The sequence below is a fragment of the Centroberyx gerrardi genome, chromosome 5, assembly GCF_048128805.1.
Source record: "Centroberyx gerrardi isolate f3 chromosome 5, fCenGer3.hap1.cur.20231027, whole genome shotgun sequence".
Lineage (NCBI taxonomy): Eukaryota > Metazoa > Chordata > Actinopteri > Beryciformes > Berycidae > Centroberyx > Centroberyx gerrardi.
The window spans coordinates 14,821,827-14,835,061 of record NC_136001.1 but is presented as its reverse complement, the minus strand read 5'-3'; the positions used below and the strand labels follow the sequence as shown (position 1 = coordinate 14,835,061).

General features: G+C 39.8%; 1 protein-coding gene across 2 annotated transcripts in view; it reads left to right on the top strand.

Annotated features, from left to right (window-relative positions):
* The window catches only part of r3hdm2 (R3H domain containing 2), a 67,183-nt gene that overhangs the window by 24,359 nt on the left and 29,589 nt on the right, over positions 1-13,235 (top strand). For both annotated transcript variants that reach the window (XM_078283681.1, XM_078283680.1), the window contains exons 3-12: positions 340-517; positions 1,787-1,952; positions 2,135-2,363; positions 4,950-4,991; positions 6,904-6,990; positions 7,191-7,314; positions 8,165-8,243; positions 9,658-9,717; positions 10,297-10,437; positions 11,691-11,799. In XM_078283681.1, the coding sequence (XP_078139807.1) occupies positions 2,205-2,363; positions 4,950-4,991; positions 6,904-6,990; positions 7,191-7,314; positions 8,165-8,243; positions 9,658-9,717; positions 10,297-10,437; positions 11,691-11,799 (801 nt within the window). In that variant the 5' untranslated portion in view covers positions 340-517; positions 1,787-1,952; positions 2,135-2,204. The remainder of the gene's footprint in view (positions 1-339; positions 518-1,786; positions 1,953-2,134; positions 2,364-4,949; positions 4,992-6,903; positions 6,991-7,190; positions 7,315-8,164; positions 8,244-9,657; positions 9,718-10,296; positions 10,438-11,690; positions 11,800-13,235) is intronic.

Below are 13,235 nucleotides of genomic sequence, written 5' to 3'. Positions count from 1 at the left end.
CCATTAGTGTAAGACATAGTAAGACATTTAATGGTAAAACAAAGACCTTTCCCATTCAAAAGTAATGGTGCCTACACTTTGGAGAACTAATTTTTAAACAGTGGCAAGGGAATAAAAAAATAAACATCTTACCAATTGTTTTTGGTAGAATAAACTGAATTGACTATAATTTTGCTGATGTTTGGTGTTCATTTGTGAGCTCTGTGTGCCAGTGGTTTCTGAGCTTTCAGCTGCTCTGCCTCCCTGCCTTCTAGAAGCAGCAGCAGCAGCAGCGATGAGTCACTCAGTGTGTGAAACATGACGTCATCCGTGTCTTCCTCTTTTCCTCTCGGTCTCCAGGGCTCCTGAGTGGAGGGCAGACCATGTTGCTGCACTGAGCTGGAGGGAGAGAGAAGAGAGAGCGAGAGAGATTTCCCAGGAGGAACGTTGAGGTGGTGGCTGGTCTGTCGGTGTCCCCCTCCCCCCTTCCCTTCTATCTGGCTGGCTAGCTGCTGCCCCTTCCGTTCACCTGATCACTGTAAATATTGCTGCCTATTTTTTGTTGTTAAAATTTTTGTGTTGATTTGCTTGTCATATTGTTTTCCTAAATGTGCACGTTTTGGAATGAGTTTATATCCATGCCAGGGAATTAAACCTTAGTGTTTTTCTTTTTATTAGTTAGTTTTTCAAAAGTACAAATTTGATCCTAGGGGCAATGGATTTTCAAACTAATTATCAGGGCTGGATTAGGTCTGGGTTTCCCTAAAACATCTTGGCACCTCGGCCAGAAGATCATATTTTTTAACATTTACTTGGAGTGGAACAGAGATGATTATAGTGTCAGCTAAGATATTATTGATAAACCTAGCTGAAAACATAATTGAACCAAATCATGCCAAACAACATCCCTTTTTAAATGTATGTGCTGTATTCTTACACAAAATACACAAAGTAAAATCAAAGAAAGTAAAAGTCAGATATCTAGGTTAACTATCTGGTTGGGTTTGCATTCTTTGCAGTCCATTCAGGTCAGTTTTCAGTGCATAATTCAACCTACTGTTAATGTTTCAAAATTGGCTGAAAAAGTCCAGCTAATTTTTTCCATCAATGCTGAATCACCACTGCATATTTTGCATTGCAAAACACACAGAACATGTGACATTTACTGTTCTCTTTAAATCTATACACATTTTTACATTTTACACTATACTGAACATGTAGCAGCTTTTGTTCTATCTAAATATTCACATCTGGACTTTTTAATACTTTGAACAGTAAATAGTCATCATAGTATAGTGACGTGAAGTGAAAAAGTTGGCTATCATTGCAGTCATAGTAAAACTTGGTGGTGTTGGTGCTACTTTCAAGTTTTGTTTACCACAGTATATAGAGTGTATCGGCCTACCCATGCTGTACATTATTACTATCAAAGCAGACTAGCAGGGCAGTAATATCAGCAGTTTCATTCTAATATTAGAGAGCGACAATTTGAAATAGACTGCTATCTACTCTTACAAAATATAATCTCTGTATGAAAGTAAAGCACATTATGGGTTGAATATTCTTTACACCTTTGCTTACAAAGTAGTTTTGTTTTGGATGCATCAAGATGATGGAAGGTGAATGGTGCAAGGTGACTGAATATGACCAACTCATTTCTATTTTCACTGGTTGTTACCAGATAGTGTCAGGAGGTTAATAATTTTACTGCAAAGAGCAATCATTTCACCAAGTAAATATGTAATTGTGTATTGTTTATTCATTGTAATTGTTGCATTTTATTCCTCTGTCTGTTGTCTCCTCGCAGCCCCACCCCCGAGGCCCTGGCTAAGGCTTGCTATGGACTGCCCTGCCCCCCCTGCTGCAGCCCAGCCCAGTACACCACTCTAGCGGGTTCCCCTCCTCTTCCTGCGTGTGGTTCCCATTCAGACTCACGGTACAGCGAGTCAGCACAGATCTGATACCAGCCACAGGTAGTCAGTATAGTAGTACACTCACACAGACTTGCATATAGACACACACACACATGCACATGTGCTCTCAATCTCCCTTCTCTCTGTCTCCCTCTCTCACACAAAATTGTGCAGTCTATTGGAGCTTTCATCTGTCAGAGCCTAACTGTTTCCCCTCTTTTCTCTCATCCCTTTTCCCCCAGCCTCTCCTGGGTCGTCCACCCGCCCCCCCCTCCCCTCCCCAACTCCCACCCTCTCCCCTCCCCTAAGAAGATGTCAGTGAGCCTGGCAACAGACATCCAGCAGGAGGGAGAGAGTGGGCCACTCATCGAGCCCTGCAGCCGAGGCAAGACCTCCCCTCAACCACAGGGCACCAAGGAGGGGACAGGAGAGGGCCTGGAGCCCGAGGACAGCACCCCGCAGGATGCACAGGTGAGAGGGAGGCAGGGAGTAAGGGTGCTGCAAGGAATTTTGGACCAAGATATGGCACATCACAATGAGTTAAGTCTTGTCCCAGAGTTTAAAGTATTAAGGGCTTTTTAAACAAGATACGACAGCCACATGTGGACTCAACACCTGGTGCACTGCGCATGGTAACCATAGAAACAGCCACACTATGAGTTGCTACTAAGATGCTGCTATAATGATAGCTAGCTAGCTAACGTTTGCATACGTTTACGTAGCTATTTATAACTACCTAATTGTAACTTGTAACTTTACCATGCAAAGGCTCTTATTAATGTTCCAGTAACTCCCAGGGTTCGTACGGTCATGAAAAACCTGGAAAAGTCATTGAAATTTAAAATGCAATTTCCAGGCCCTGGAAAAGTTATGGAAAATAATATTTTTGGAAAAGTCCTGGAAATATAGCTAAAGTTGCATCAAATATAATTACTGATTAATCCAAGCATGAAAATAGTCACGTAAATTGGCACTTAACCATCGCACATAACCATCGTGGCATTTCGGTGGTGTGAGAAGTTAGTTCAGTCTGACTCATTCTGTTTACATGCTCGCCCACTACAGTTGCTTTCTGCTATTGTAGCAGTTAGCGAACTTACTTTACCGACAATATGCCAGGCAAGTGCAGCTTAAACAACAGAAGGCTTTTTAAGGAAAAGTACCAAGTATGGCTGGCAAAAGACACTGACCCAAGACGTGCTACACGCGAACTGTGCTGTAAAACCTTCGATATTTAGAATATGGGAGAGGCCGCGCTTACTAGCCACGTGAAGGGGGAAAAAGCACCAGACCGCAGCCGCTGTTGCAGGCAGCACAATTCCTATCAGTGAGTTTATGAACGTAAGTGCTGGTGCAGCAAAGACATCCACCGACGCTACTGCAGTTTCCACCGCAAAGAAACAGACAAGTGTATAGTTTCAACCAAAAACAAAGTCATCAATACGGCAGCGTTTTGATGCCACAGTGGGAAAAAAAAATCGGCTCAGTATCTCGTTATAACGAGAAACCTTTCTCGTTCTAATGAGATCTTTTTCTCATTATAACAAGATATTTTCTCGTTATAATGACATCTTTTCTCGTTATTACGACATACCAACATATCTCGTTATAAGGAGAAACTTTTCTCCTTATAACGAGATATTGATTGTGTCTGAGTCAGGATGAGTTGAGTTGACTGTATTAGCCAGCTGGCTGCAGTGCTGAGCATTGTGAAATGTTTGTGCAGTTCATTGTTGATGCAGTGTGGAGCTTGTAGCATCCCATTATATGTTGTAGACATAGCACCATACTGATTTCTTGTGTGACTGTGTGTGTAAGAGATTACTGTGTGTGTGTGTGTGTGTGTGTGTGTTTTTCCCACTGTGGCATCAATACGCTGCCGTACATCAAAGCTGAGATACTATGGGCATTAAAAATTATGAATTCGCACTACTCGTTCAAGTTCCCGGACAGCCAGATTGCAGCAAGATTTGTCTGTGGTGAGAGAAAGTGTACTGTGAGCTGGGGAATCAGTAGTTAACACTGGCATTCCTACCCCAATGCACTATTTCTCTCTGTCTCTCTCTGTCTTTCTCATTCATTCTCTTTGTCTGTCTCTCTCTCTCTTTCATTCTCTCTTTTTCTCATGCTCTCTCTCTGATAGAAAATGTGATGGCATTTTTGATTTATCTTTTGAGACACTGACAAAAATTTTAAACTGGCATTGGATTTAAAATATGACAAAATGTATCTAGGTGTGTCTATCTGGTGTTTATTTGTTCTAGAGAGGCACCATATGTTTGAAATGCAGACCTAATTTTACTTATACAGTGTTACAGTACAAAATTTTCAGTGGTACCGCAGAGAAGTCATTTCTTTTGGTCATGGAAATTAAGTTAAAGGTTGTGGAAGTCATGGAAAAGTCATTGAAAATCATTGGTGAAAAAGTGTATGAACCCTGAACTCCTTAGAAAGCAGTCATGCAGTTCTGGGATATCACAGACCGCAATAATACATTTTCCTCCATTTTTCAAACTTGGCAACAACAGAGCAAACTCTCATTTCACTAGTCAGGCAAAATGGTGTCCCCTGATTAATCAATTGTGTGGTGAAACTCTGCGTTGCGGTGTCAAAAAGTTCAAGACAATTCAACTTTGGTTGAGCAGGTGGGCAGGCAGGCGGGCGTGTGCAGGATACGAGCACGAATGCACTATTTTCACGATAGCGAGCCTCTCATTGAAAATGAATGAGGACCTACCTTTATGTGTATATATATATATACATATATATATATATATATATATATATATATATATATATATATATTATTTCAAATTGTGCCTTACAAATCCAATTTTTTAAATTTATTTATTCAACAAATGTATATATTTTTTTTAATTTTACGGTTCACTTTGAGCATTACACCAGCCCTTTTCGTGATTTTGCTCATCTTGTTTCATTTTGATTGTTACTTTGTCATATCAGTAATACCTTACGTGTTTAATGTACAACTTCATATACAGTACAAGGGATACTGTAGCGTACAGTAAGAGCTAAAATATCAATTCTGTCTTGCAGAGACGGGCTCCTAACCATGGCCATGGCAGGAAAAGGGCCAAGGTAAGTGACTGATTCATCTTTGGTGCCCCAGTGGCTGACCTTACATTATTAACATTCTTATCCTCTCAACTACAGTCTAATAGTCAGACACCCCTCATTATCAGTGGCTTATAATTATAATTCCGATGAGAGGTTTAAAAGTAGGTGTGGCAGATTGATCTCACTGAGGCCATAGAAGCCCAAAAAGGAGAATACATTTAAGCCAGTTACGGTAATATAATTTTAGGCTCAGTGGAATTGTACCAATAACCTTTGCAACTAGGCAGTCAATCCACGTTTTATCAGTGGAGCTAAAGAGGGGCTTTCAATATGATGCAACCAGTTCATTGTTCATTTCATAACCCTTGGGTTGTCCATTGGTACTCTTTCTCCACACAGGTCTGCTGCCATGCTATAAGAGTAAGAGTTCTTCCTGAAAATGAGATAAAAAAAATATATATATATATATTGGAGCATATTTTGGGGAAAAAAACATCAAAACTGGTTGAAAAAACTATATTGTAAATCACAGAAATGTATGCTAAATTGATTTTCAGATATTTTCCTGTGAGTGTCTAAACTTATTATATTGACCCAAGACAATGTAAACACATAACATATTCATAGGATACTACGATATAGAAATTAAGATAAATTAATTCTGTTCAAACCATCATGTTTTGGCTGTTACAACCATCATCACTGTTCAGATATCTTACTCTGAACATGAAGATGTGTTTGTATTTGTTTTACCTCTTGAGTGCAGCTTTAAAGAGGCCAGGGCAGAGGTTAGTAATGCTGAACATAAGAGTTGAGCCCTATTACTGTGTGTATTTATGGGAGTGGCTTTCTCACACTACATCCTGTACGTGAGCTGCTCATAATGCCTTCCTGTAAGTGGGATCAGATCAAATCTTCTTTTCTTTTTGCTCTTCTGCATAGCTATGTTTGCACACACTATTACACCATACATGAGCTTGAACACACATGCACACACACACACTCATACAGCCTCCATTCATCATCTGGGCGATGTCTTTGCAGCAAAACCTCTCTTGTCCTGACCTCATTTCTGCTGTGTGGATCCTCTCATCTCCACATACCACTGGATGGCTAAGATGCCAAGTGTGTCAGTGGCATCCTCTTAAGACAAAAACACTATTACCACAATGATAGAATTGTGAAGATAGATCACCCTCATTGTGTGTTTTCCTCTCGGTTTTAGTCCATAATCTGCCAAGGGACAGCGCCCTAATCAGCTACATTGTATTGATGTTCCCTGTGTTCTCCCGGTCTCCCTTCAGCTCCTCCTCTCTTCCTCAGGGAACTCTATCATCACTCATTATTCAGGGTTTATGTAAGCGTTACAGTCTCAAGAGGGATTTAGACAGTTTCTAAGCACTTGCTTATGGAATCAAAACAAAAAAAGCAACAGCAGAACTTACATATTGTATAGCGAAAAAAGGGTTAACTTTGTGATATAGAGATGCTTATATCTGTATATTAGTATATGGAATTCTTCTCAAACAAGGCTTTGTAACATACGCGTTGTAACATATTTGGGCCTAACAAATATCCATATTTGATCGTTAACTAACAGTGCAAATCGATCAAGATTTTTTTTGAAAATGTCCATCCCTAATACTAGTAAAACATTTTGAGAGCCACTATGTCATGATAACTAAAAGACAGTGAAGCTATGGAGTGTAGAATGGATCTGTTCCTCTTGACAATATATTGGGTGAATGATGTGGTTATTTTGATTATTCCAGGACTGTAGTAACTACAGCAACATTTGATGCTGCACACCTAGCTAGGTGTCATGGGACTGTACAGCATCTGTACTTGTTTATTATTATTTCATGTTGTAAAGTCTAATATTGAGAGATGTACAACAGATGCTACAAGGAAAGTGTATTTGATTATATTTCAGTCTAATGCCAAGCTGAAGCTAGTACGGAGTCTGGCAGTGTGTGAGGAGTCCTCTGGTCCGTTCTCCAATGATGGACCTCCAGAATCGGTAACATTCCTATATCCCATATGGATTTAGAAATCCTTAGTCAATACTGTAATCTCTACTGTTAGTCTAGCTTGCAGTTTTTTTTGCATGCAGCTGTGGTTTGTGGAGGATCAATAATACGTGACAGACAGCAAAATGAACAGAATTAAAATACAAAATGTTACCATCTTCAATTATAGCAATGGATTGTGATTTTCCAGGATATCATCCAACTTCACATCAGCTGTCCATCAGACAAGGAAGAGGAGAAGTCCTCCAAGGACGAGTATGAAAATGAAGAGAAGGAGAAGAAGGACAAGACTCCACGCAAGATGTTGTCACGTGGTAAGATGCATTGTATGCATTTTGTGGCATGTTGTCCTAGTCGTAATCAAACCCCTGATAACATCAGTTTTGGTGCCATAATCTACTTGCTGTACACAAAACAAGACCACAAGCCCTGCTAAATATGTGATGAGTTGAGTCATTTTTTCCCCTCATACTAACATGATGAATGCTGTATCACCACTTCAGTATAAGTGAAAATATCCTACATTTGTCATTTTTAAATGGATGTTTTCAGGAGTGATACATGTACCATTGATATCCACTGAATTATTACAAACCAAAATGCAATGATGTCACGGTAATTTCTTAGAAAGGCAAAGGGATCCCTCTCTTCTTTTTCTTTCATTCTCTTTCTTTCTCTCTCTCTGCCCCTCTCCCTCCCTCCCTCCCTCCACTGAGGCCTTCAGGCCTCATTAGAATCTGAGAGCAGCAGAGATGAAACGGCTAGCCTGACTGTCTAGTGTGGCGGAAAATAGTGGAAAATGATCCCCCTGAAGAGTGTGTGTGTGTGTGTGTGTGTGTGTGTGTGTGTGTGTGTGTGTGTGTGTGTGTGTGTGTGTGTGCGCGTGCATAAGAACCACTACCTTGGAGCTAGCCGGTGTCTCAGTGTATCTGCTGCTGATGTTTATTCTCCCTGAACAACCTGGCATGTTGTTGCTGGTGTGGTGGGGGGTCATTTTAGCAGCTATGCTTAGCATCCTGATTTAACTCTTTCTATCTCTCTTGCACTCTTGTGACAATGTCTTAATCACTAGCTCTCTCTTCCCATCCAATCTCACAAATGCCAACTTTTTCTTTCTCTCCCCTGGCTATTTTCTTTCCATTTTTCTTTTCCTCTCTCCGTCAGACTCCAGTCAAGAGTACACTGACTCCACGGGCATCGATGTTCACGAGTTTCTGGTCAACACACTGAAAAACAATCCCAGGTATGAGACTGCCACACAAGATTGATTCGGTCTCTGTAGCTGTGAAAGTGGCACCTCTACTGCACCAAGGAGACACACTGACCAGTGTTCATATAGAAAATAATTGTGTGGGATAGGGCTGGGTACCGACGGTTGGCGCCGACCGAATCATGCCGGTACTACTGATTACCAAAATATGTTAAAACATTTGCTGGTAAAGTTCTGTACTTTAATAGTTAATCTTACATCATCTTTGATTCAGTAACTATACCTATTCTATCTTCATATTCTATCTATAACTAATAACTAAAATGACTGCGGATTAGCATACTAGGTAACTACTTGCCACAGGCAGGAAAAACACAGGCAGGAAAAACAAATTTGTCCTGGCATCACTGCACCTTCATCTCTGTTTGTTCAAAGTTAGTACACATGTTGCAGAAACAGTCCAAAGTAAAATTTTACTAAAATTGATGGCGACAGCATGTGGTGCAATATCTGTGACAAGAACATAACTTTCAAGTCCGGCAACACCTCGACCCAAATGAAGCACAATGTAGTGCACAATTTTAACCTGAAGCAAGAGAGCTATACCATGTTTGACTGCAAGAGAAAAATGACAAGAATTTTTTTTTTTTTTTTTTTTTTAAACTGCATTTTACACAAATGCATATACAATTTATTAGACCTTGATATTCTTGAAATGGTTCTAAATGTGAAACATTGATGACATAGTTATAAATATTTAAAATGTAGGCTATTAAATAGTTTTAATAGTTATAATAAGGTCTTGAATCTGATAGTGTTGATTAAACCAAAGTGTTTTTTATTTTCTTTTATATTGTAAAATTGCATTTTAAACACACAAATACTTTGTTCTCAAGGGCTTCTTTAATAATGTTTCACTGATGGAGAACAATAAATTCATAAAAAATTCATACTTGAGAGTTCAAATGTTATTTCTTTTGGTTGGGAAAATTGCATAAATTATATGATGGTCAATAAAATTGTCTACTGCTATTATTTAGGCTATTATTACTATATAATACACTTTTATCCAACATATGTATCAAAAAAGGACCAAAATACCCAGCCCTAGTGTGGGACAAGATAGGCCTCTGTAACATACAGAGAGGGGAATCCCATCCTTTCTCATTATTGAATTTCTGTTTTGAGGTTTCTGTGGTGTTTGGCATTGAATGTGGCCCCTGCTGTAAGCCTCTGGGGGGGGGGGGTGGTTGAGGATAACTGCCCATCCTCACTTTAGATGGATTGAAAAAGTATTTATTGCAGTGCCTCTTGTCTTTGATCTTTGCTTGGTACACTGTCTGCACTCTGTCCAATAATTTTCTCTCTCTCTCTCTCTCTCTCTCTCTCTCTCTCTCTCTCTCGCTCGACCCCGCCCTTTCCCCGTCTCTCCCCCTTACCTCAACAGGGATCGAATGATGCTGCTCAAACTAGAACAAGATATCCTAGAGTTCATTAATGACGACAAGTGAGCCACGTCTTCACAACCACTCACTCACATTTAAATTTAGCTCTTCTAAGTCCATCCCTTTTTATTTATAGACTGCTGTGGTAATGAGATAAATATGGCAAGTTGTAGTTGATATTATGGAGCCAGTTTAGACTGACAGTTCCCTCTTGTATTTTAACCATACGGTATTTTTGGCTGGGACTCTGTGTTCCCCTGTCACTGGGATGGTATCATCGCTAGTGCTACTGTGTTGAAATGTATTTGAAATACTTCTGCAATAAATCCCCTTGTGCACAGTGGAGCCAAATGAATTGTCATTAAAGTTCAGACCTTGTTTGTCAAACACTTCAGAAAGGCAGTTTACAGTTTTTTCTCCCAAGTTATTTAATTTGTTTAATTGCTGAAAAATAATTTTACACATTATGACCGTTTACATCGCAACATTAAGCAAAAAAGCAAAAAACAGCAATAGTTCATAGTTGTATTTTTTTTTCAGTGCCTTGCAGTCTTTTGGAGTAATATTTAATTGTAGCCTCCCTTCCATAGCCCATATGACATGTTTTCTGACTACTATATGCACTTGTTTGCCCTCTGCAGTAACCAGTATAAGAAGTTTCCTCAGATGACCTCGTATCACCGCATGCTGCTGCACCGTGTGGCGGCCTACTTCGGCATGGACCATAATGTGGACCAGACAGGCAAGGCCGTCATCATCAACAAGACGGGCAACACACGCATGTGAGTGGCTCACTGCATAAGGTGTAATGGCCGGTTTCACAAATATAAGTTAAGTGTGGTTCTAGATTAGTTAAACCATTAGTTGAAGAGAAGGATTTAAAACTGACATTTGTTGATCTGGTTTCACGCACAGAGTGGTACTTTTTCATTATTTAACAGGGTTGGGAGGTTAAGCAAATACTTTGCATGCATGTTACACTCAGTGTATGAGGAATGTGACCCTGGGAGGGTTAATGGATATAAACAGGCTTAACCATGCCTATATTTCATAGCAGCCTGGGTTGTGCACCAGTTTTGCAGGGAACAGCGTGAGGAGAAAGAGTAGCCAGCTTCCTGAAATTGTTTAGATGATCAATTTTCCAACATGTCTTGTGCTACACTGAGCACTAAACACATGGCTAGACCAATGGAAATATGTCAGGCTGTGGCCAATTCAAAAAGGGGGTGCGGCAAACCGAGACAGAAGATTGCTTAGCACAAAGCTAACTAACTAGACAGGAGTAGGCTAGCAGTAGTTGGCAAGGAGACCTAGAAATGGTAAATAAATTAAAAAAAAGGAACCAAACCTGTCTGTCCCTTGCTCAGTGACTGGTAGCAACCAAAAAATGATTGTCTTACACAAAACAGAGCAAAGCACATATAATTACACACATGTGCACAGCCCATAGGCCAGATAATGCCAATAATAAGGTTGACAAAGAGCCACCTCCTAACAGTTGTCGTTTTCAAAATCACTGCATTAGGATTGAAAATGCAATTTTGACTTTGCAAATCCTGTAACCCAGAAGTAGGAAAACAAAAATATCTGGGTATAGGTGGTATTTCCGATCAGAAGCACTGATACTCCTATATCTGCCTACAGACCTACTATAAGATATGTGTTGTTTTTGCGGTGTTGCCTTTCTTTAATGTTATCACTACAGGCAGCCAAACGTAGGCAGCCGTGTGTAATATTTTGTTTGTTTTAACACTTCTGTCATCCATCCGTCTTATTTTATCAGCAGTTCATTGCAAATCTGACAATGGTTTTAATTTGAAATGTCCACACAAAATCTGACAGAAAGTTTGATTTCAGCCATTGTTTATACCTTTTGCAACTGCATCCATGATGGAAGATATTTAATCGACTGTATGTACTTAGAAGGAACTGTGTTCGCTGGATTCTATATGCTGGCTGGTATGCGGATACAGTATGACAGTGTGTTGGTAGTATGTTGGTAAGCATGGCCTTTGTCCTCTTTTTCTTCCTGCAGACCAGAACAAAGGTTCTCTGAACACATTAAGGATGAGCGCAACATGGACTTCCAGAAGAAGTTCATCCTCAAGAGAGATGATGCCAGCATGGACAAGGACGATAATCAGGTACACTGCACTGCCTTCAGCGAGTCTGTTCCACTTCACCCAAAATTATAGTCCAGTTCACATACAATGACTTCACTGTACAAGGGGAGACTGGAATACAGAATTTTTTTCTGAAGTGTAATTATATAAATAATTATAATAACATTATAATATAGAACTTCAGAACTTCAAAACCAGGTTACAAAGTGCTTTACAGAGATAGTGAAGTAAAACAGAGGTAATAGAATCAGACAAAAGCATAGGACAGAAAATGGTAGTAATAGTTACAACAAAGCCAGTAAAAGTTAATAAATCTAGGGACAAGTTAGAGGCCTTTTTTAGGCTACCACTTGTCACAACTGCCCCAATACGGTAAGCTGCACCATTTTAGTTGCATCTTATCACAAATTACATGCTTGTTTCTAGAGACTATATCAGAGAAGTATGTTGTGCACGTATCCTTAACTGCTCTCTGATACTGTCACATAAGTTCTTTCTTAAGGATGTCCAAATTGATTTGTAGATTCTTGGCTTTCCATTTCCATTTGGCTTGTCTACATTTCCTCTATAGAGCCTGTGTGTGCTTGTTTAGCCAGAGAATGGCTTTAGGTTTAGCCTTTCTGTTTTTTAAAGGGGCTATGGAGTCTAAAATGGCCAGGGAAACTATTAAAATCATTGACTAATTCCTTAGTGGGCCGTGGGAGTAGGTCATGAGGACTACTGTAGGTAGCAGCAATGAAAGCTTCACAGAATTTGGTAGCAGAGGTTGAGGCAAGGATGCGAGAGTGGACATGTGTGGTGGAAGGCTTGGAATCGGCTTTATGATCAGACACACATACATCTTCAAAAACCAACTTATGAGGAATAAAACCAGTCGAACTATATCAAGAATATGACCTTTCACTTGAGTGGGGCCTGTCACAGAGTGTACCAGATTGGAGGATTCTATAAAATGAATAAAATCATGGCTAAGATTAAGGTGCAGACAGCATACATGGATATTGAAATCACCTAAAATGTCTGTCACAAGTGGGCATGATAATACATAGGAGCGAATTCATCAATGAAAGCCTTAATTGTTTTTTGGGTTTTTTTTTGTAGACTCAAATGCATAACAGAGCGGCCTTGCCCATAATTAAAAACCTGAGATTCTCAAAGGAGCTAAAACTGCCAAATGAAACGGGCAAGTGTTTATATTCAGCTTGGGCAATCTGGGCATATGGAAGTGGGAGTAGTCAGGGGAAAGTGGCCTCAACAAGTGATGCAGCATCACCTTGACCTAGCCACGATTCAGTAATTAAAAAGAACTCTAAATTATTTGAAATAATACAATTCCGCCAGATAAAAGATTTGTTGGCAAGAGACCTGACATTTAACAGCGCAATCTTAATGGATTTTTCAATGGAAGCTGTGCAGAGAGCAGGCAGGGGTTGAATAGTGATTATATTATTGTAGTT